We start from the raw sequence: 24,216 nt of genomic DNA on the forward strand, positions 1-24,216 counted from the left end.
TAGCCTGGTCCCAGATCTGTTTGTGCTGTCTTGCTTGGCTTGATAATGACTGTAGCAGTTGGCTATACAGCACATACAGATCTAGAACCAGGCTATCTTGTTGTGATGTATAGTGGTTAAATTAGCCATGATTTCCTAATTGGAGCCGTTATGATACAGAAGCACTAAGCACTGTACCAAGATGGAACGGGATTATTACACCATCAATGTCGTCGTTAACATTGTTAATCGCAGCTACTCGCAGCAATTATGTTTTTGGCTGAATCTGAAATGGCCCCTGAGGGATAATGATGCTAGCGATTTAGACTTAGACAACTCATCAAGATAAGTGTATTATTAGAGATAAGAGAATTAGAAGTAGAAATGTCGAGAAGCATGTGCTGCAATCCTGAGATATTCATGAATGTGTGTGTCTTCAAACTTTAAGTTCTACTTGAACTTGAACTTTTGTGTGTGTGTTTGTGTGTGTGTGTGTGTGTGTGTGTGTGTGTGTGTTTTCTTGTCTTCTAGGTCTGGTACAACCCTGAGGGTCACCATACCATGCCTGCATACCTAAACAGCCTCAACAACTTCATCCTACGTACCAGCCTTCCAGCCGGCAAGGACCCACAGAATTATGGTGAGCAGCGCAAGAAGCCTATTTTTGTGAAAGAAAACAACAGCAACTTTATCTCTAAAGACACCAGGAGCCTGTTTCACGCGCCGCTAATTCATCAAATCAGAGCTTGGAAATGCACCTTGAATAATTGTGATGCACCAGCTCTAGGGATAGCATAACAATTGTAATTTGATAAACAGTATTAAAATCTTGGTGTGTTGAAGCTAGCTTCTCAGGGGGTTCACACTGATCAGCCACACTACCTGGAATCACTTTCACTTTCAAATCCAATTGTATGTATCAGAGCCAAGTTTTAAAACCAAGCTAATCTGCTGAAAGGGATTTAGGCACACACACACATCCAGGCTGTATCACAACCGGCCGTGWTTGAGAGTCCCATAGGGCGGCGCACAATTGGCCCAGCATCGTCCCGGTTTGGTCGGTGTAGGCCGTCATTGTAAATAAGAATTTGTTATTAACTGACTTGCCTCGTTATATAAAGGTTAAATAAAATAATAATAATAAAACGCACACACACAAACGTACACACACCCTCTGAAAATAGATTTCAGAGAGAGACCCCTTTTGGATACTATAGGCTGAAAGGCTCAATTTGGCACCCTTTTCCAGAAGTATGCATTTGCACACTTCCTGCCATAGATTTAAAAGCAGTGGATTGTGTAAACGTTGGCTGAAGGGTTTCCACCATTGTTAAATCCATGCACGAAAGTGTTCACAGTTGGGTCATAGTAAGGTCAGTTCCATTGTTTAGAGCCAGGGGGCAGTAGTGTGTTCTCCTCAGTCTACAATCACTATGCAGGCTGAATAGCAATCAGGGAGTGTTGAGAGGTGTACTCAGGGACTGAGGCAGGCAGACTGGCGTTTCAACCTTATTTCAGCACCACCTGAAATGTACTGTCTGCCCAGTCAATAAGCGAGCCGAGGGGAGGGGAGGAAGGAATGCAATCATTCAAATATAACCTGTAGACTCACACAGGCCAAGGAGGAGGAAGGAGAGGAAGGAGAGGGAGGAGGAAGGAGGAGGAAGGAGAGGAAGGAGGAGGAGGGAGAGGGAGGAGAAATCTAGGGATTGTGTCTAGCGCTACTCTGGCTGACTCTTTTGTTTTATCCTTGGTTCAGTATATCTGTGCAGTGTCATGGTTTTATCTTATGAATGTGGCTAAATTGATTGTCTGTTTTTGTGTCTATACAGCCATCTCTGTGTCCAGTCATCCCTATCCTGGTGAAGTACAAGAAGAAGATGCCATGTAAGAACACAGTACACACACTCCCTTGTCCTCTTCTCTCTCTTTCTCTTTCTCTCTCTTTCTTGCTCTTGGTTCACTCTACAAAGTATGTCACTTGTCGCTAAACGGAGTTACCATGTCTTTCATTGGTCCTCGTGAGATTGTTTCAATATTGGTTGGCGAGCCAAAGCCTGATGATCCGGTGTCTGCCTGACATACCTAAAGATACTTCAATGTTTATTACTATCATTAACCTGTGTTGATATCTCCAAAAGGAAACCAGTCTAGTGCTAGACTGAGATAACAAGGATTGTATGGAGACTAACTCTGACATTTAAATTAAAGTCCTAATGTAATCTGACTTGCTGTATTTACCCATATCTGATTTGATAAATGGATTTTCCTGAGCTGGCATTATTGATTAGGGACAGACAGCAGGCCCAATATAATGTGTATGTGTGCAAAATGGCACCCTATTCCCTATATAGTACAATACTTTTGAAAAGGGTCCATAGGGCTCTGGTCAAAAATATTGCACTTTGTAGGGAATAGGGTGCAATTTGGGACTACGACTATGTGTGTTTACTATTCAGGGTGGTGCAGAGGTTGAGTAATTCACAGAGCATCCCACTTCTCCGACCGTAGCTGTTTTTAACACTGACTGCAGGCTATTTTAGTGACCTGGGATTGCTCTTCTCAGTCGTAGGCTATGCATCGCGACAGTATTTCCCCACCCACAACCTGGGTTAGCTTWGTTTTTTTCAGAATAAGAGGAATTGACAGAGCAGAGGACAGAACCCTGCTTTCAGACAGATGTTCCCCAATACTTTCATCATCATTATCAAAGATCTCTTGAAGTTTTGTGACCTCTTAACTTTTGCTCTTCCATCAGATGAAAAATCACAATCAATAGCTGATATTTGTTGTCTACAGTTACTAATTGACCTAATTGACTAGGCTATACAGTGTGGCAGTCCCCCCGACTAAACACACACACACTGGTCCAATTTTAGCCCAAAGCCTGTCATTTTGTTCTGAGGGAGAAGGTCACTGCTTTGATCAAGGGGTTCCCTTAAGACATTCATTAGTATCAAAKATCTGTTGAGTTGAGTCTCAACTGCTGTATTTCTTTTAACTTCAATCTTAACGTTTCCTTCAGATGAGAAATCAAAAATCACTAGCTAAAATTTGTGGTGTCGAATATCATTTTTGGCCTAACTCGTGTTTAAGATGACCCCAAATKATGTCTCGTCCTCACTATGGTGTTCATGCATCTGCCTTAGTGGGGTTCGGTATGGCCATACTGATAATAAGACTGTCTTTGCTTCTGGTTACAGGACACACTACAGCCTGTCTCTTTGTTCCTCTGCCAGTGATTCTCTTTCATTTTTCAGCTATCCTCGTCCAACATATTCTCTTTGTCCATGGTCCTCTGTCTGTGGTCCTCCTGCCTCCTGCAGCCTAGCCAAATGAAATGAAGAGGGAGGCAGAACACCAATCATGTAGGGTAGCTCGATCAAAAACAAAAGAAGTAAAGGGGAGGCATGAATCTAGCTGAGTGAATTTGAATGGGGAGGCATCAAAGACAACGACACAGTAGGTAATATCTTAAAGAGCTCCAGCCAGTTGCTATGAATCTGACAACCATGACGCTTCTCAACAATGCCTCTTAAAATATCTTTATCACATAGACGTCTCAATAGCAGGAAGCAGCTGGTTCGATTCATAAATTGTRGGAGAGCTCTGGCAGGTGGTGTTGGTAAAACAGTAATTTCTTCTTCGTGGCTATTATCTTGTCACTGCTGGAGTTGGAACATCTCTCTTAGCGAGAGACCATTTATTATTAATGAAATCCTGTTTGTTGTGAGTTTCTCCAATGAACCCTTCAAATGAATTACTGGCTCAGCTGGCATGGAAACCTACTAACAATGTTTTCAGGCCTGTAAAATAAGGGCAGGACAGTTCATAGGAGGACTAATAAACATAGGACACTTGGCTCTGGTGATCAATCAATCAATCAATCAAATGCATTTATAAAGCCCTTTTTACATCAGCAGTTCTCCATCCTCTTCTGGCTATAAGAGGACACTTGGCTGTGTGATCCCCCAGCTTAGTGACCTCTCTCTTTTTCTCTTCTCTTTCTCCCTCTCTCCGTCTCCCCAGAGTGCAAGGTCTGGTYCATATCCTGGTGGCTGTGTGTGCCCTGACTGGCTACTCCATTATGACGGCTAGCTTCGCGATCTACGAGGTCCAGGAGCACCACAGCGGCTCCAAGACACTGCAGCACATCTCTGGGATTGGAGAACCCTTCTACTGGGCTATCAACTTCTTMTATGACATGGTAGGACTATGTCAACACATCATGCACGGCTAACTGATACAATACATTTCCACTAGCATTGCTGCATTGTCCAAAAATGCTAGCCAGGAGATTCTTGATGTTGCTCATCCTGCACTTTTTTCAATTACGGCCCACACCTTTTCTTTATTTGTTTTGGGATTGTAGACTACAAGAATATGATGTTTAGCTGTTAAATGAATATGACTGGTATGAACTTGATTGATTTCCACTATTGAAAGAGGCAGTTGCCATTGATTCTACAGTTTGATGTATGTGATGTATTTAAGCGACCAGTGTACTACGGTGTGTTAAGCATTCCTGTTTCTCCAGGCCTTATACATGGTCCCAGTCGCTCTCTCAATTGCCACGATAGCAGCCTTTCAGCTCCCAGCCTTTACTGACAGGCAGAACCTCGCTGCTGTGAGTCTGCTGCTGGTCATGTTTGGGTAAGTACACACACACACAGATAGACGGACAAACACATGCAGACACACCACACACACACACCACACACACACACACACAACACACACACACACACCCACACACAACCACTCAGATGGACAGACACACCACACGCACACACACACACACACACACACTTTGGGTGAGTGGGTATCACCATAGTGACTGCACACACACACAGTACAGGTTCCCTTATCCATGTCAGAGGTGAAGGATCTCAGTTGCTGGAAGATCACACCTTCCTTTCCTTGAGTACCATATACACAGTAGCTCCCCAGTACTATCAACTCAAGCAGGTGGGGAGGTTTCATCAAAGGATGAAACCATTTCTTGTCACTAAGTGATGGGTGGCTGCTTGCTACTGAACATGTTTTCTTAAGACCTCAGTCTATTTCACGCAAGGTGGATTGTGAAGCAGAATTCCATCAATTCAGAGCCTACTTCAGTGTGATTCCCCTTTCACAGCAGCCTGTCTKTCTGCCTGCCTGCCGGTCTGTCTGCCTATACATACTCTGGACTGGTTTCTCTACTTCTGTGTGGCAGCTTGGCTTGGAGCAGATGGTCTCTCCTATTTAGTCAGTCTAACTGCCCCACAGCCTCCTCCACCACCCTCTCATCTCTCTCTTCTCCCCCCCTCTCTCTATTTCTCTCTCCCCCTCCTCTCTTCCACTCACTTCCCTCTGCACACACTCTCCCTTGACCCAGGCACCCCAATCAAAAGAAAAAGGCAGATCATTTAGAGTAAGAGGAGAGAGGATAGGGCCTCACCATGGGGGAATATATAAAGGAACTCATTTATCTTCTTCTCTTTTAGCTTTTGTGGTTTAAGTGTTTACTCTCCTTGAAAATGGAGTTAAAGTTTCCTTAATTTTTTCTTTATTTTCAAAGTTCTCTGGCTTGGTCTCTTGTTTCATATAGTCATTCCACCGAGTCAATTACAATGAGATGAAGCAAATCATGCATTYATCATCTGTTGCAAGTGAATCTCAGAACCCAGAAAATGAAATCGTATGTACGCTAGCTCTATTCCATCTAGTTGTGGGGGCAAAAGTGTTGAAGCCTGAGCTAGTGGAAACATCAGATTCAGCTGCTCCCCAATACAGAACCACCCACATGTTCTGGTAAAAATCCTTGCCTTCACATCAAGCACCACCTCCACAGAGTCTTTCACGAGAGATTAGTTGCAAGTTAAAGGCTGAAAGTTGTAATCATAATATCATAACCCAGAACCAAATATCACGTGTGCTAGCTTGCTATGTTTAACAGTCTGTCATTAGAGAGACTAAATGTCTCATGCATTGAACATTAAATAACATGTTATAATGTAAAGACTGACAAGTGTCATGTTGTCATCTGGTTTTCAGGTTTGCCACATTCCCGTGGATGTACCTGCTGTCAGGGGTCTTTAAGGATGCAGAGATGGCCTTCATCAGCTACGTGTGCATCAACCTCTTCATCAGCACCAACACCATCATCTCCACCTCCATCGTCTTCTTCCTGGGACAACTCAATGAGAACGATGAAGTGAGCAGCACAATGTAGAGATGACTGAAGGAGMCATTTTATGACTGGAGCCATGTTGAAAAGATCTTTCCCTGAAAGGATGTGTAGTTCAGACTTTTGTTCTGATTGCCTTTTTATATCGAAGGGGTTTCTGAGTCCATTACTCTTTAGGTTTGATAAAGCATTGTTCTTCTTAGGTAGACAAAGAGGGGTTTTGAACTTCCTTTCAATATTGTTAAATAATTGAACTCATTCTTTGTTTACCTAGTTGACATCCCATGGACTGAGCACCCCTTCTGCGGGTTATTAGATATTCCAGCTCCTGGATGAAGTGCTGACACCGCTCTCTCCCTATCTATTTTTCCTTCTCTTTCTCTCTCCACAGAGGATACACGAGGTGTACAGCATCCTGTCCTATGTGTTCCTGATCTTCCCCCAGTTTAGTTTTGGGAACGGCCTGATGGAGCTGGCCAGGGTTGAGATGCAGGTCCAGATCCTCAGTGTGTATGGAGTGGACGCCTATAAGAACCCCTTCGCCATGGACATGCTGGGCTGGATGTTCGTCTCCCTCTTCCTCCAAGGCTTCATTGGCTTCACCCTGCGTCTGCTGCTCAACAAGTGGCTCATACGTAAAGTCAGGTGAGTCTGCTGTGGTGATAGGGAACTATAGCAGATTGGAATGGGCAATGATGATATATGGATGTGGGAGGCATGGTGGGCATGTAGGGCACAATTAAACTGGTCCCAGATCTGTTTTTGCTGTCTTACCAACTCCTATGGCATGGCAACGACCATATGAGTCGTTATCAGGCTAGAGGGTCAATGGTGGAAAAGCGTAAATTCCTGGTCCCCACATGTTGCTGAGTTCTTCTGTTACTGTTATCCTCATATGCATCTTTTCTCACAATCTTTCTCCCTTTCTCCCTCTTCGAGCAAGCCACTTAACCCTAATTTGCTCCAGGGGCACRGTACTACTATGGCTGACCCTGTAAAACATTTAATTGCACCTATCCGTTGTATGTGACAATAAAACATAKTTTTTTTATCCCTTCCTCATCCCTCCATCCCTCTCCTCCATAGGAACCTGATCTTCACCAAGAAGGCAGTGCCTCAGACAGGTAGCCAGGACGAGGATGAGGATGTTTTGGCAGAGTGCCAACGTGTGACCAGCGGAGCGGCTGTTACTGACCTGCTGCAGGTCAACCAGCTGACCAAGGTCTACCATCACCTGGCCAAGAAGGTCCAGGCCGTCAAGAGGCTGTCTGTGGGCATTCCTGCTGGGGAGGTAAACTCAGGCTCCGTCTGATTCTACAACAATCACACCCTTTACAAAGTTTATGAAGTCACTATAAGATTTGCCAATAGGTCACTTTAGGCAAGTCTAAGGCAAGTCCAAGTCTTAAGTTAAGTCTTTGAGGATGAGTCCAAATTAAGTYTCATTCTGAGTTTGGTACAGCGGCTGCTTTGGTCCTTGACATGAGTGTGGTTGTGCTGTGCAGTGCTTTGGTCTACTGGGGGTGAACGGTGCAGGGAAGACCACCACTTTTAAGATGCTGACTGGAGACATCAGCCCTACTGAAGGGACAGCACAGATCAAGGACTGGGATGGGTAAGGCTATGGTGTAATATGTGTTACATTACCTTATACAGTGCATTCGGAAAGTATTCAGAACGTTTCCCTTTTGCCACATTTTGTTACGTTACAGTCTTATTCTAAAATGTATGAAATAATTGTTTTTACTCACCAACCTACACACAATACCCCATAATGACAAAGCAAAAACAGGTTTTAAGAAATTTTWGTAAATGTATTAAAAATAGAAAACAGAAATACCTTATTTATATAAGGTCCCACAGTTGATAGTGCATGTCAGAGCAAAAAYCAAGCCATGASGTCAAAGGAATTGTCCGTAGAGCTCCGAGATGGGATTGTGTCGAGGCACAGATCTGAGGAAGGGTAYCAAAACATTTCTGCAGCATTAAAGGTCCCCAAGAACACAGTAGCCCCATCACTCTTAAATGGAAGGAGTTTGGAACCACCAAGACTCTTCCTTGACCTGGCCGCTGGCCAAACTGAGCAATCGGAGGAGAAGGGCCTTGGTCAGGGAGGTGACCAAGAACCCTATGGTCACTCTGACAGATCTCCAGAGTTCCTCTGTGGCGATGGAAGAACCTTCCAGAAGGACAACCATCTCTAAAGCACTCCACCAATCAGGCCTTTATGGTAGAGTGGCCAGACGGAAGCCCCTCCTCAATAAAAGGCACATGACAGCCCGCTTGGAGTTTGCCAAAAGGCACCTAAAGGACTCAGACCATGAGAAACAAGATTAACTGGTCTGATGAAACCAAGATGGAACTACTTGGCCTTAATGCCAAGCGTCACATATGGAGGAAACCTGGCACCATCCCTATGGTGAAGCATGGTGGTGGCAGSATCATGATGTTTTTCAGAGGCAGKGACTGGAAGACTAGTCAGGATCGAGGGAAAAATGAACAGAGCAAAGTACARAGAGATCCTTGATGAAAACCTGCTCCAGAGTGCTCAGGACCTCATACTGAGGCATAGGTTCACCTTCCAACAGGACAATGACCCTAAGCACACAGCCAAGACAACGCAGGGGTGGCTTCGGGGACAAGTCTCTGAATRTCCTTGAGTGGCCCAGCCAGAGCCCAGACTTGAACCTGAAAGAGACCTGAAAATAGCTGTGCAGCGATGCTCCCATCTAACCTGACAGAGCTTGAGAGGATATGCAGAGAAGAATGGGAGAAACTTCCCGAATACAGGTGTGCCAAGCTTGTCGCATCATACCCAAGAAGACACAAGGCTGTAATCGCTGCTGAATACTTTCCTGAATGCACTGTATTTTACAAATATCCATTCATTAATGGATTTGAGCATATGATCCATTTGATTATCCCCTGCAATTATGCTCTTGTGAGATACATTTTTTAAAAGTGAAGTATACTTTTCTCACGTCGCCTGCCTGTATTATTCAGAACCATATCCTGAGAGCCTAGAAACCATTTCACCTCTTACACTCTTTTAAATCTCTATCTGCGTACGTGCTTTCAGGAGGATGGTTGACATCATTGACTGCCGTAACGAGGGCATCAACATTGGCTACTGTCCCCAAGTGGACGCTCTGGATGACCTGCTGACAGGGGAGGAGCACATGTACTTCTATGCCCGCATCCGAGGCATCTCCAAGAGAGAGATAGACCGGGTAAGACATCCCACAACCATAGAGGGCTTGTTGTTTTCTTTGTGACCGTGTAGAGCAGGGGTGTCAAACTCATTTCGCATCGTGGGCCACATACGGCCTAGGGAGATGTCAAGTGGGCCGGACCATTAAAATTATACCATACTCTGCTATAAATAACCAAAATATCATGTCTTTCCTTTGTTTTGGTGTAAAGAGCACAAGAACATTAGGAAAATATTGAAATTTAATGAACTCTCTTTTACAAAACATTTCATGAAACACCTCATATTTCCTTAGACAAATGTGCAATTTACTTTTTTATGTGCAATAAAGCTTGTCGCTTCTCGGGACATACAAGTTCAGCCGCCTTCATCATGCATCGTTTAACAAAGTCACCGTCGGAATACGGCTTCGATGCTAATGCTATTTTCGCTAGCAATTAGGTAGCTGGCTTTTACCGCTGCTTCACTGACTTCTCGGCTCTGGATGAAAGTTGACTGCTGTTTCCTCAGACCCGCCAGCAATTCGTTAATCTTATCTCTTCTCAGTTGTCCTTGCAAGCCGTCTATTTTTCGCTGTGATGAGTCTCGTAGTGGCGTCGAATATTATATTCCTTCAATACCGAAACTTGTTGCAAACACACCAAGCACGAAGGTTTTCCGTGCATCTCTGTAAATAAATAGGACGTGGTCCATTTTTCTTTGAAAATTCTACACTCCTTATCTACTTTTCTCCGTTTGGATAACGACATTTTGGCTAATGAGGGTGTAGCGGAGAGGTAGAGACCAAGGTATTAACAACGTCGTAACAAGCAGCAGATGGCGCATTGATACCGTCTGCTGTTTTCATCTGTCTCAGTGATGCAGCTTGTCTTCTACTCTGATGGAAAGAGTGCGCCCCTTAGCGGATAATCCATGAATTGCAGCGAATTAAAAATATTAATTCCATGTCTTTTATGCATTTTTTCCACTTTCAAATTATCCTGCGGGCCTGATCGAACCTCCTTGGGGGCCGGTTCCGGCCCGCGGGCCGTATGTTTGACACCCCTGGTGTAGAGGGGGATTGGTGTCACCTAGGATCTGGGTAACTGTGTTTCTCCCCATTGAGATATGGCCCTCCCTTACACCCACAACAATACACTTATCTTTCATCAAAGCACAGAGAACAACATCACCATTGCAGAACAATGTTAAAATCTGAAAATAAAAKACCCATATCTAGCTAGGTGCTGTACTCCTTTCTTCTTTGCTTTACATCAAAGCACGGAGAACAACATCAACAGAAGAACTTCAGAATCTGAAAATAAAATACTGAAATCTAGCTAGGTACTGAGGTACTCTTTCCTACTTTGCTCTCATCAAAGCATGGAGAACATCAACATAACAGAATAACAAAATTAAAAAAGTTAAGATTGACATCTAGCATGACACTGTACTCCTTTTGTCCTTTGCTGTCCATCAAAACACAGAGAACAACATCAACAGATCGACTTTAGAATCAGAAAGGATAAAAGTTCCATCACTAGCTATTGTAGTACTAAATGCTGGAACACTCACTATGAGTAAGACCGAGAAACCTAGTGAAGAACCCTTAAAGATACAGTAACCGGGCTGGTATAAAGTTGAATGTAGTTTAGACAGAGCTGTGCTTGGTTACCTCTGTTTTCCAATTAAGGCAGACTGTAGTGGATGTATCAATGGATCCAGATGGATTTTTCTTCCTAGCAGAGAGATCATGCTATGATGAGAGGATCATGTTTGACAGTTCACCGCAGGCACTGCTCCACCTAATTCATCACTCAGAAAGGTAATCAATCTGTGCATTCATTCTCCCAGGATTATTATGGAGAGTGAGTGTTTCTGATGTTTCTCTCTCGCTGTAATACTGATGAAGTCTGCACGGAGAACAGTCAAAGATAATGAGATAATTCGATTTTTTTATCTGACAAGTCACAAGAGGTCACAAGTCACATGTGAATCATATTTACAGAGAATAATACATATACATGATGACCCAGATCTGCTTACAAAGGGGGAAAGCTAGCCTCCTTTGACTGTGTGGGTTTTTGAGGATGTATAGCATATATCAATGGCTCCCTCTACCACCCTCTCTCTCCCCTTCCTCACCACCCTCTCTCTCTCTCAACCTCCCTCTCCTCTCCCCTCCTCCCTCTCTATCCTTTCATTTTGAACACATCAGCCCCGTTACACTGATAGGCTCTGACAACCTCAATGATGTCACCAATAGATACAAACAGCCAATCAGACACAGAAATGATGCGGATGACTCGCCATAATCTCCATTATACCAGAGCCTTACAAGGGCTCTGGCCATTATTGCTGTCGTTACGATTCTCTGTTCCGTTCAGGGTGATGACAAAAATGGCTTTAATGTCCACAACAACAGTGGCTGCTAGTCTTAGGTAATTCACASAGATAGGTAGAGGGGGGAGGGARAGAAAGAGAGAGAGACAACAATGGCTTTAATACCMTAACAACAGTGGTTATAGTCTTAARATAATTCACAGGGATAGGTTGGTTTATATATAGCCTCCCTCCTCTGTAATGCTCTTCATCAGACAGTCATAACTTGAGGTAGTTAGACCAAGGCCTAATGCCTTAATGGGGTTGTTTCATATTTACATGGTTTAGCCACTATTTATTTAGGGGAAACATTATAGCTCGGTTGTAAAGGCCACCTGAAGAGAGAATAAAATAGCACTTTTAAACTAAATGTTAGTACACTTACTGTTAGTACAATCTAGGAGACYGAACATACTTTTGAACTAACTGTTAGATATTTTCTTATCAACGTTTTAGCTRGATAATCATTCAAAATTCACATTTGTTTGATGTTGTGTCTTTATCCATGGAACACATATGTTATAAAGCTGTTTATTATACAAAGTTAATCGAAGTATACCTGGGGCGGACCAGAGATTTTTCAGGACTTAAAGGGTGTGGACTTTGAAAGGCGTTCTATATCTTTGCTCAGGACTATTAACCAGGAATACAAAAGACAATCATGTGTAAATGTTGTCGACCTATGGGAAAATAGCTCATGCTTAAGATTGCTGTAAAGGAGCCTTAGTGTAGAATGAATATAAAACAGTTGCATTTAGAGCAGGGTTTTTATGGTTTTTATGGTGCATGTAATATGGATTATTTTAAATGCAACAAAAAGTCTAGCATACTGTTAATGTCTTTGATGCACACATAGACAATTCAATGTGTTGTTGCTCTCAGTCAATGTCAATTGCGTATTAGTCAACTCGAGCTTATAGCTTTTTTGGTTTAAATTGATAGATTGCAAGCAGACTATGTTCTTCCTCAGACTGGTTTAAGCTTGCAAATGTACATAGGGAGAGAAGACAGGTAATATAGCACACAAAACAACCAAGCCCACCCTTGATTGCCAAATGTCATTAAAAATGCATRGCGGAAAAGTCAAACTAGATATTCATCTGGGTAATAGGTATATAACTGCTGGACCCCGGTGCTTTTTAACCCAAAATGGTCTCTTTAACTAGGCAGAAGACACGTTTACATTTCTAACCAAAAAGTAAAGTATCCTATTCTTCTTAACATTCCTCCATAATAGGTTTTACAGTATATCTGTAAGTCTTCGAGTAATAGCCCAGGAGTTTATTTGCTTCAATCACTGAAAACAACCAGTGCTTAGTAGAAAGAGGCTTCTATTTGAGCCAGSCATTTATTTCCTCAATGCACACAGGTTTTGCTCAATAAAATGTTGAAAAGAATACCACACTGTTAATTGTGACCAGTATGGCCAGTATAAACATTATACTAACAAATCAATTGCAGATCAGACTTGCAAAGACTAGGCTGCCTATCATACACCCCCCCGATTTTGCACTTAAGCATCATTCTCTGACTCGTTGAGCCTTGTATCCCACGTAGTTGAGCCGACCATGCCAAACCACACTGCTGTGTCATCCATGGCAATGATGTTGCTTTCCTTTATCTTCTTTTGCACAATATTTACAGTACTCACTGAAGTTCACTCCTAAACAATTCATTTAGGCACAGGTTTATTTGAAACATTTATTTGCTGAAATGTGTGCTGATGCTCGGCTTGAAAAAAAGGKACAGGAGGCTATTTGAGATTGCATTTGAAGTTTTACAGTAGGTAACAGGTCTCTGTTTTTTTACCCAAAATAATCTTTAGAAAAATTTCAGTTTCTCACAAAATGGAAAATAAAGTATGTATTCTTCTTTTCTCCATAATAGGTATATACGTAACTGGATTTTTTTTTTTTTAACCCAAACTGGTTTCTCTTGTCCTTTCTCCCTCCCAGGTGGTCAATTACCTACTGAAGAAGCTGGAGCTGGGGTACCATAGACACACAATCAGTGACAGTTACAGCTGTGGAACCCGTAGGAAGCTCTCCACTGCCCTGGCACTCATAGGACACCCGAATATACTGCTGCTGGTGAGGACGCAACACACCACACACACACACACACACACACACACACACACACACACACACACACACACACACACACACACACACACACACACAGATAAGGCTGCTGGTGAGCAGTCTGAGGACCCATCCGAGAGCAACACCCATTCATCAATCTGTCAAATTAACAGTGTGACATCATCATACCTACTGCTAACACAGTGTTGCAGATACTCATCTCATCACTGTATGGTGTCCATTTTAGGAAATCCTCAGAAATGTGTTTATTAAATTTTTATTCATATTTTTTATTTCAGGGGGTGCTGCAGCACCSTCAGCACCCCTATTTCCCGTGGCTTAGGCCTSATACTGAAGCAAACATATTGCTGCTGCTCCTCCGGTGAAAGCCTTATCTCAGTCCTAAATATGGTKTCCATATTAGGACATCTTCAGACAGACATCAGTGTCTTACCTCACCTTTACATAAGTCAAGTTTGACCACTACACAGGTCAAGCACCAGGCATTCACTCCTCCCTATTCCATCTCACTTGAACTCACCTCTCTCCTCTTTTCCTCTCTTCMCKCTGTCCCTCTCTCCTCAGGACGAGCCTACCTCAGGTATGGACCCTCGCTCCAAACGTCACCTGTGGAAGATCATCTCAGAGGAAATCAAGGGGAAGTGTGCTGTAGTTCTCACCTCTCACAGGTAAACGTCCCTACCTCTCCAACGCCTCTACAATCCGATGACCTTTAAAAAAAAAAAGATACTGTACTATATAGCCTGTCTTTTACACCATTTTTTTAGAAAGTATCTTTAATAAAGATATTGAGTGATCATAAAATTAGGGAAGGTACTGGGTTTCTGTGAAGCTACGCAGTATACTGTATGAGTTATATAATTAAGCAGTAAGGCCCGGGGGGGTGTGGTATATGGTCAATATACCACAGCAAAGGGCTGTTCTTAYGCACGACACAATGCAGAGTTCCTGGATATAACCCTTAGCTGTGGTATATTTGCCATATACCACAAACCCCCGAGGTGACATATTGCTATTATAAACTGGTTACCATTGTAATTAGAAGATGTTGTTTTGTCATACCCGTGGTATATGGTCTGATATACCACAGCTTTCAGCCAATCGGCATTCAGGGTTTGAACCACCCAGTTTATAATAATAAGAATTAATCTCCCATCATAAGGACAACAATGGAAATACGTCTCTGACTTCCTTGTCTCATCCTCAGTGATTTTATGTGTTTTTTTATGTGTGTTTTAAAATGGTCAACTAAACTCAAATGTGTGTGTGCTTGTTGCAGTATATGTTGTATATTCTGATAGATAATGGTTCATTTTCCCTCTATAACTTCTACTGTGTGTGTGTGTTCCAGTATGGAGGAGTGCGAGGCTCTTTGCACCCGTCTGGCCATCATGGTGAAGGGTCAGTTCAGGTGTCTGGGCTCCCTGCAGCACATCAAGAACAGGTCAGTGGCCTCTCGTCCTCCCCTCTCCTCCACCTCTCCTTCCTCTCTCATCCCCTCTCAGCTAGTCATTAGTCACCTCTGGTCCTCTGCTGCTCTCCTCCTATTGTTTTCTCACTGATCTGTTGTTCTCTGTACCAGAGCCTATGCTGGGCTGGTTGCAGTTTTTTTTGTGTTGCCTTGCAAACTCCTATAACAGTAATTGTTTGGCATTACAACAACCGAAAGAGATTTGGGACCCACATATTCCTATTGTTCTCTGACTCATCATTTGTTCCCTGTATCGTACACCTAGCCTGGTCCCAGATCTGCTTGTGCTCCCTTGCCAACTCATATGATCATTGTTTGGCATGAAAACGGCCATAGGAGTTGGCAAGACAGTACAAACAGATCTAGGACCAGGCTATTCCTATTGTTCTCTGACTGATCTGACGTTTGTTTCCTGTACTCTAGGCTAGCTTGTTCCCAGATCTCTTTATGTTGTATAGCCAACTACTGCACAATGACAACTTAAACAGATCTGGGACCAGGCTAACTGTATGCTAGGCTGTAGCTTGTAGACAAATATTAGTGTCAAACCGTGACTATTGGACCTAGGCCTTCGGTGGAGGTAAAACATCTTCCAACACATTGTACCAAACTCAAAAAATCAAGGAAAATAACAGAAACATAGCATCACTTAATGCACCCAACTGAATCAAACAGGCCTGAGGCTGAGCCACGCTTCGGGATGCCACTCACACAGACAGCCCCAGCACGGATAATGCTACTAGCAACAACAACCTAACTGCTTACACAACCTATGGTAGCCTMWCGCCATCGCTATCATACTATCACCAAAAGCGACAACAGTGACATATCAAAGAATGTGAGTGTGACAGGTTGGTGATGCTGTAAGGACAGTGACTGTACTTTTTGTAAAAGACATAGCTAAGGCTGATAGAAAGACAGCAGTCACACATAGCATGATGTTATAGAATAAGCAGTACATTCACTCAGACATAATAAGCCAGTAGGTCTCAATCATAAAACAAAAACCCAACCATTAGGCTAAGCATTTCCCAATCAAAATGTACAAGTCTTATTTCTCTTCTTTTTTTTCTTCACATTCAGTACACAAAGTAACCAGTTATCTTAAAGAATCATGAAGGAGCCCACACACATCAGGCAGACGGTATCAGAACATGAGGTCTGATACCAACAAGCTCTGAGACAGTTTTCTGACATCACAGACTCTCATCAGACTAACTCCTTGAATACTCTACTCCTTGAAGTTTGCAGTTGTGTCTGAACACTATTTAGCAAAATATATTTTTTCTTTACCCTTTAGTGTATGTACTTTACTGCATTTATAATTTGGATATAGATTTTCAACAGTAAAAGTTCAAAAATCTCTGGAGGACGTCTTTAACTTCTTGTTGAAAGTTAATCTTGAAAAGGGCGAAGCTAACAAATTAGCAACAACATCCTCTTCAATAACACCTGCTGCAGCTGCTGCACACTAGCCTACAACAAAAGCTAAACTCAGCAAAAAAAGAAACGTCCCTTTTTCAGGACCCTGTCTTTAAAAGATAATTTGTAAAAATCCAAATAACTTCACAGATYTTTATTGTAAAGGGTTTAAACACTGTTTCCCATGCTTGTTCAATGAACCATAAACAATTAATGAACATGCACTTGTGGAACGGTCATTAAGACACTAACAGATTACAGACGGTAGGCAATTAAGGTCACAGTTATGAAAACTTAGGACACTAAAAAGGCCTTTTACTGACTCTGAAAAACACCCAAAGAAAGATGCCCAGGGTCCCTACTCATCTGCGTGAATTTGCCTTAGGCATGCTGCAAGGAGGCATGAGGACTGCAGATGCGGCCAGGGCAATAAATTGCAATGTCCATACTGTGAGACGCCTAAGACAGCGCTACAGGGAGACAGGACGGACAGCTGATCGTCCTCGCAGTGGCAGACCACGTGTAATAACACCTGCACAGGATCGGTACATCCGAACATCACACCTGCGGGACAGGTACAGGTATGGCAACATTAACTGCCCGAGTTACACCAGGAACGCACAATCCCTCCATCAGTGCTCAGACTGTCCGCAATAGGCTGAGAGAGGCTGGACTGAGGGCTTGTAGGTCTGTTGTAAGGCAGGTCCTCACCAGACATCACCGGCAACAACATCGCCTATGGGCACAAACCCATTGTCACTGGACCAGACAGGACTGGTAAAAGGTGCTCTTCACTGAAGAGTCGTGGTATTGTCTCACCAGGGGTGATGGTCGGATTCGCGTTTATCGTCAAAGGAATGAGCGTTACACCGAGGCCTGTACTCTGGAGCGGGATCAATTTGGAAGTGGAGAGTCCGTCATGGTCTGAGGCGGTGTGTCACAGCATCATCGGACTGAGCTTGTTGTCATTGCAGGCAATCTCAATGCTGTGCGTTACAGAGAAGACATCCTCCTCCCTCATGTGGTACCCTTCCTGCAGGCTCATCCTGACATGACCCTCCAGCATGACAATGCCACCAGCCAAACTGCTTGTTCTGTGCGTGATTTCCTGCAAGACAGGAATGTCAGTGTTCTGCCATGGTGAAGAGCCCGGATCTCAATCCCATTGTGCAGGTCTGGGACCTATTGGATCGGAGGGTGAGGGCCATTCCCCCCAGAAATGTCCATGAACTTGCAGATGCCTTGGTGGAAGAGTGGGTAAACATCTCACAGCAAGAACTGGTCAATCTGGTGCAGTCCATGAGGAGGAGATGCACTGCAGTACTTAATGCAGCTGGTGGCCACACCAGATACTGACTGTTACTTTTGATTTTGACCCCCCCCCCTTTGTTCAGGGACACATTATTACATTTCTGTTAGTCACGTCTGTGGAAATTGTTCAGTTTATGTCTGTTGTTGAATCTTGTTAAGTTTGCTGAAAAATAAGTTTAGTTTAGCTATCTAGACCGTGGGAAAACTACTTCTGCTATTGCGCAGTGACATATTGGCCTTCGAGAAGACGAAGTTTCCATAATTAAAAAAAGAAATGTTCCACCCATTAATTTGATTAGTTGATTCCACTGTCACTCCAAAATTCTGCCTAATACAGTTGTATGGCAGGTTCTGAAGGCCTAGCCAATGGCTGACTTAACGAATGGCTGATTTATGTCCCTAGAGACCACCAAAGAAAATTCTGATTGGATTTTTTTTCTCTTCGGTGTTAACCTTTTCCTTTCCAACACAACTGAAGAGATTAAAGCAGAATATTACATTAAACTCTGATTGGTAATAAAATAGTCAACATTCCTTCGTGTATGATGTGTGTTTCTCTCAGGTTTGGCAGCGGCTTCACGGTGAAGATGTACCTGGCTGTGTCTTCCTGTGACGTAGAGGTCATCACCAATTTCATGCAGTCCCACTTCCCCAGCACGTACTCAAGGTAAGATACCTGGGACAGTCTGGTCTGGGGTACTGAATGAATGAACTGTATCTGATTTGTGCCAGTATAAAATACATTTCTATAAAATTCCCACAAAGCACATTCACACACACTATAATGGCAAAACGCAGTAACTACGAATTTGGTCAAACATCTTTGATCTGTTACGGTCAGGTATATTATCTGATTAATGTTGTATTTAATTTCCTGACACAAGAACAAGCCAGTTGATCAGAAATGGTTGTCTGTCAAGATAGAAAAATACTTTGAAGTCAGATTTAGAAGTAAATATAAAATGTAGTTCATGCGGTTTGCCTTTGTACTGTAGAACGGCACAGTTTATGACATGTGGCACCTGATTGATTGATTGATTGAGATGTGCCCTAATGTCTCCTSCTCCCAGGACCAGCACTCTTCCATGGTGGAGTATCATGTGCCTGTGGCACCTGGAGGTGTGGCGGACATCTTTGACCAGCTGGAGTCTAACAAGGCCGCCCTGCAGATCAAGCACTTCTCTGTCAGCCAGACTACCCTGGATGAGGTGAGAGAGAGAGGGATGGTCCGAAAGAGGGAGGGAAGGATGGTGGAGGGTGGAAGGGAGAGAGAGGGACACGGAGAGAAAGGCAGACGGAGAGAGTGAGTGATGGGGTGTGAGAATAAGAGAGAGAAAGAAAGAGAGAGAAACCGAGGGGGGGAGTCTGTTGGAGGGAGAGAGAGACCTAACAGACTTAAAATGCCATTATGTCTTCACACTTCAGAAATCAAGGTACAAAAAGAGGTTTTGAATCCTAATCAGAGTAACTGAGAGAGGGTATGAACCTACAACCAACACTCTTAGAAAAATAKGTTCCAAAAGGGTTCTTTGGTTGTCCCCTTTTTGGATCCAGGTAGAATAATTTTGGGTTCCATGTAGAACCCTCTGTGAGAAGTATGTAAATCAGTCGGAAACAACCAACCCAGTCACTGATCCTGTTGAATCATTCATTCCCCTCCAGGTCTTCATCAACTTTGCAATGGGGAAGGTTGGCATCGAGACGATCCCAATCCACAGCGACGAATATTCCGAAGCAGACAGCATCAGCCTCGACTCCATCGCGGCTTCAGATACATAGCTTTGGCGGCAATCTTGTTCACAATGCATCTGTTTGAAGACACAAACTGTGAAGGAAGAAAAGCAATATTCGCACTAGATAGAAATTAATAAACTGATCTAAGTTTTAATAATAATGGAAAATTTCAAATATGAATCAACCTGCAATCACTTTACTTAATTTTAATTTTGTAATTTTGCTTTGGTAGTCTTCTCAGTTTCACTTTTATACCTTATGAAGGATAACTTATGAAGTCACTTTGTTGCCACTTTGGACTGTTAAATTGAACAGGGTGTGTCTCTTTTTGTTTCATCAGGTAATGAGATTTATAGAGATGTGAACATGCTTCTATCATGTTTCTTCACTAATGTGTCAAAATCCTAAAAATGTAATGGCCTTCCTCACTTGTAGGTTATAACCAATGAACAAAAGTGCAATTATCTGTTTACTTGTCATGAACAAAATATATATTAATGGAAATCGTGCCTAAGATCAAATACGTTGTATTGTCATGTTATTATCATTGCAAATCTGAGTACTGTGGTGGAGTCACTGCTCTTTAGCAATAGTTGTAACCTTAGAGAGATAAGCATTCTCSACTTTTATCACTCTGTATTCCATTGGTGAAACTCATCTTTTGTTGATTCAATTCTATTGATTTGGCCCATTGGTTAGAATTATATATATTTTATGTAGCCTACTACCTAGTATATCTGCAGAGGTTCTCATACTTATGGTGACAATATTATAATCACAGCTATTGAGGTAAAAGTCAATACCAAACTTTTTGGCATCCTTAACACTTCCTCTAATGGCATATCTCAATATTTTATTGTTCACTTTCCTCCTAATGCACAGATCCACATGAATATGAATGTACTGAACTTATTTTTTTTTTTACATTTAATAAAGCTATTATATGATAGCACACACAGTGTTGCTTGTTATAACAGTGCATCATGAAACATTACTTTATCCATTAGGCCCTATCTATTGAATTTCACCATGTGCAGGAAAATGACCCTCCTCCTAAAGATTGTTGTTAGCTACCTTCATCTTCATCATAATTCATTGTCTATTCATTCTATGAATAACAAATTAATGAATAGAAATACAGTTTAGCTGGCCGCCTGGCAGATGTTTCCCCATATAGACGGGTTAGCTGACAATGTCACAAAAACAATGTGCACGCTTCAATGTGGCAGAAGTCTGTGTGTTGTGATTCTAGATAGACAGATAGCTAGCAACAATGACAAGAAGCTAGCATTTGGGGAATTCTAGGTTGCTCGTTTCAGCTCTCATCTTGTTATTGATATATCTTGAGGTGTTTTGACTGATGTCACGTATATGCTAATATGGCTCATCCGTTAGCTAACCAACAACTGTAACAATGTATTTGAGAGACAAGTGCTCATTGTGCAAATTGATTTATGTTTTCAATAAACATTGGAGAGGAAATATGGTTTGCGTGTTGTCAACAATCTAAGCCAGCCTCGTCTAAGCCAGCCTCGCACTTGTCTGTTTTGTTGCTAAACAACAAACCTGTCTATAGGCGTGCATAGGCCTTGCCTACATTTGCTTTCTATGGGGACAGGCTATGCTGTNTTGATTCAATTCTATTGATTTGGCCCATTGGTTAGAATTATATATATTTTATGTAGCCTACTACCTAGTATATCTGCAGAGGTTCTCATACTTATGGTGACAATATTATAATCACAGCTATTGAGGTAAAAGTCAATACCAAACTTTTTGGCATCCTTAACACTTCCTCTAATGGCATATCTCAATATTTTATTGTTCACTTTCCTCCTAATGCACAGATCCACATGAATATGAATGTACTGAACTTATTTTTTTTTTTACATTTAATAAAGCTATTATATGATAGCACACACAGTGTTGCTTGTTATAACAGTGCATCATGAAACATTACTTTATCCATTAGGCCCTATCTATTGAATTTCACCATGTGCAGGAAAATGACCCTCCTCCTAAAGATTGTTGTTAGCTACCTTCATCTTCATCATAATTCATTGTCTATTCATTCTATGAATAACAAATTAATGAATAGAAATACAGTTTAGCTGGCCGCCTGGCAGATGTTTCCCCATATAGACGGGTTAGCTGACAATGTCACAAAAACAATGTGCACGCTTCAATGTGGCAGAAGTCTGTGTGTTGTGATTCTAGATAGACAGATAGCTAGCAACAATGACAAGAAGCTAGCATTTGGGGAATTCTAGGTTGCTCGTTTCAGCTCTCATCTTGTTATTGATATATCTTGAGGTGTTTTGACTGATGTCACGTATATGCTAATATGGCTCATCCGTTAGCTAACCAACAACTGTAACAATGTATTTGAGAGACAAGTGCTCATTGTGCAAATTGATTTATGTTTTCAATAAACATTGGAGAGGAAATATGGTTTGCGTGTTGTCAACAATCTAAGCCAGCCTCGTCTAAGCCAGCCTCGCACTTGTCTGTTTTGTTGCTAAACAACAAACCTGTCTATAGGCGTGCATAGGCCTAGCTTACATTTGCTTTCTATGGGGACAGGCTATGCTGTGTTGCCAAGAATTTTTCAGTGAGATMCGCAATTGGCTCCTTGATTTGTCACTAGACGTCACATGACCAAATTGCCTTGCTGCAGCACGGTTGCGATCCCCACGTAGCTTTATCACCCTTTTCCCCCTTCACATCCCCTCCCCTTTTCCTTCTCTGCCTGTGTGTGCGCCTCTGCTGTGACTTATGTTATACAGCTTCTCCCACTCTCTTTGCAGCAGAATTGAGTGGGAAAAGTTGCTAAATGCAGGGGCAGACTGGGACAAAAATGAAGCCCTGGCATTTCAGCCACAGCAGCTCACATCATCATAATTAACAGTAAGGGTTGATTACTATTAAATATATAATATAAATATCAACAAACTGCCAGYACAGTTGAAGTCGGAGGTTTACATACACTTATGTTGGAGTCATTAAAACCCGTTTTTCAACCACTCCACAAACTTTAGTTTTGACAAGTCGGTTAGGACATCTACTTTGTACATGACACAAGTAATTTTTCCAACAGTTGTTTACAGACAGATTATTTMACTTATGATGATTCTCTGTATTACATTCCAGTGGGTCAGAAGTTTACATGCACTAAGTTTACTGTGCCTTTAAACAGCTTGGAAAATTTAAAAAAATGATGTCATTGCTTTAGAAGCTTCTGATAGGCTATTTGACATCATTTGAGTCAATTGGAGGTGTACCTGTGGATGTATTTCATGGCCTACCTTCAAACACAATAACAGCAAAGACCATTGTGAAAATGCATAGTAAAACGGTAGCAAAGTATCTATATCCACAGTAAAACAAGTCCTATAATCGACATAACCTGAAAGACCTCTCAGCAAGAAGAAGCCACTAATCCAAAACCGCCATAAAAAAGACAGACTTTGGTTTGCAACTGCACATGGGGACAAAATCATACTTTTTGGAGAAATGTCCTGTGTCTGATGAAACAAAAATAAAAACTGTTTGGCCATAATGACCATTGTTACGTTTGATGAAAAAGGGGAGTCTTGCAAGCCGAAGAACAGCATCCCAACTGTGAAGCACACGGTGCAGCATCATGTTGTGCTGTTCTGCAGGAGGGACTGGTGCACTTCACAAAATAGATGGCATCATGAGGTAGGAAAATATTGATATTTGATGCACAAATCTCAAGACATCAGTCAAGTTAAAGCTTGGTCGCAATTGGTCTTCCAAATGGACAATGACCCCAAGCATACTTCCAACGTTGTGGAAAATGGCTTAAGGACAACAAAGTCAACGTATTGGAGTGCCATCACAAAGCCCTGACCTCATCCTATAGAAAATTTGTGGGTAGAACTGAAAAAACGTGTGCGAGTAAGGAGGCCTACAAACCTGACTCAGATTACACCAGCTCTGTTGAGGAATGGGCCAAAATGCACCCAACTTATGTGGAAGCTTGTTGGAAGGCTACCTGAAACATTTGACCCAAGTTAAACAATTTGACGGCAAATCTACCGAATACTAATTGAGTGTATGTAAACTTCTGACACACTGGGAATTGATGAAAGAAATAAAAGCTGAAATAAATGATTCTCTCTACTATTAATCTGACATTTCACATTCTTAAAATAAAGTGGTGATCCTGACTGACCTAAAATAGGGACTTTTTACTCTGATTACATGTCAGGCATGTACAAAGCTGAGTTTAAATGTATTTGGCTGTGTATGTAAACTTCCGACTTCAACTGTACATTGTCAGTGTCTCTCTGTTTTCTCCCTACATCCACTACACAGCTGAGATGTCTGGCCACTAAGCCTGGCATCACTGGGACCAGAGGACCAACTGGGCCCACCAACCTCCTAGGATAAACACTTTATTTAAGGCTCCATAATAAAACATTAAAAG

General features: G+C 42.3%; 1 protein-coding gene across 1 annotated transcript in view; it reads left to right on the top strand.

Moving 5' to 3' along the window:
* The window catches only part of abca12 (ATP-binding cassette, sub-family A (ABC1), member 12), a 100,089-nt gene extending 78,840 nt beyond the window's left edge, over nt 1-21,249 (top strand). Inside the window, exons 68-82 of the mRNA XM_070448137.1 lie at nt 511-619; nt 1,812-1,866; nt 4,009-4,186; nt 4,517-4,632; nt 6,016-6,175; nt 6,540-6,793; nt 7,235-7,439; nt 7,654-7,763; nt 9,228-9,378; nt 13,676-13,810; nt 14,390-14,493; nt 15,177-15,269; nt 18,592-18,695; nt 19,098-19,237; nt 19,692-21,249. Of these exons, the coding sequence (XP_070304238.1) occupies nt 511-619; nt 1,812-1,866; nt 4,009-4,186; nt 4,517-4,632; nt 6,016-6,175; nt 6,540-6,793; nt 7,235-7,439; nt 7,654-7,763; nt 9,228-9,378; nt 13,676-13,810; nt 14,390-14,493; nt 15,177-15,269; nt 18,592-18,695; nt 19,098-19,237; nt 19,692-19,808 (2,031 nt within the window). The 3' untranslated portion in view covers nt 19,809-21,249. The remainder of the gene's footprint in view (nt 1-510; nt 620-1,811; nt 1,867-4,008; nt 4,187-4,516; nt 4,633-6,015; nt 6,176-6,539; nt 6,794-7,234; nt 7,440-7,653; nt 7,764-9,227; nt 9,379-13,675; nt 13,811-14,389; nt 14,494-15,176; nt 15,270-18,591; nt 18,696-19,097; nt 19,238-19,691) is intronic.
* Nucleotides 21,250-24,216: the final 2,967 nt, after the last annotated feature.

Source organism: Salvelinus sp. IW2-2015, linkage group LG2, assembly GCF_002910315.2.
Source record: "Salvelinus sp. IW2-2015 linkage group LG2, ASM291031v2, whole genome shotgun sequence".
NCBI lineage: Eukaryota > Metazoa > Chordata > Actinopteri > Salmoniformes > Salmonidae > Salvelinus > Salvelinus sp. IW2-2015.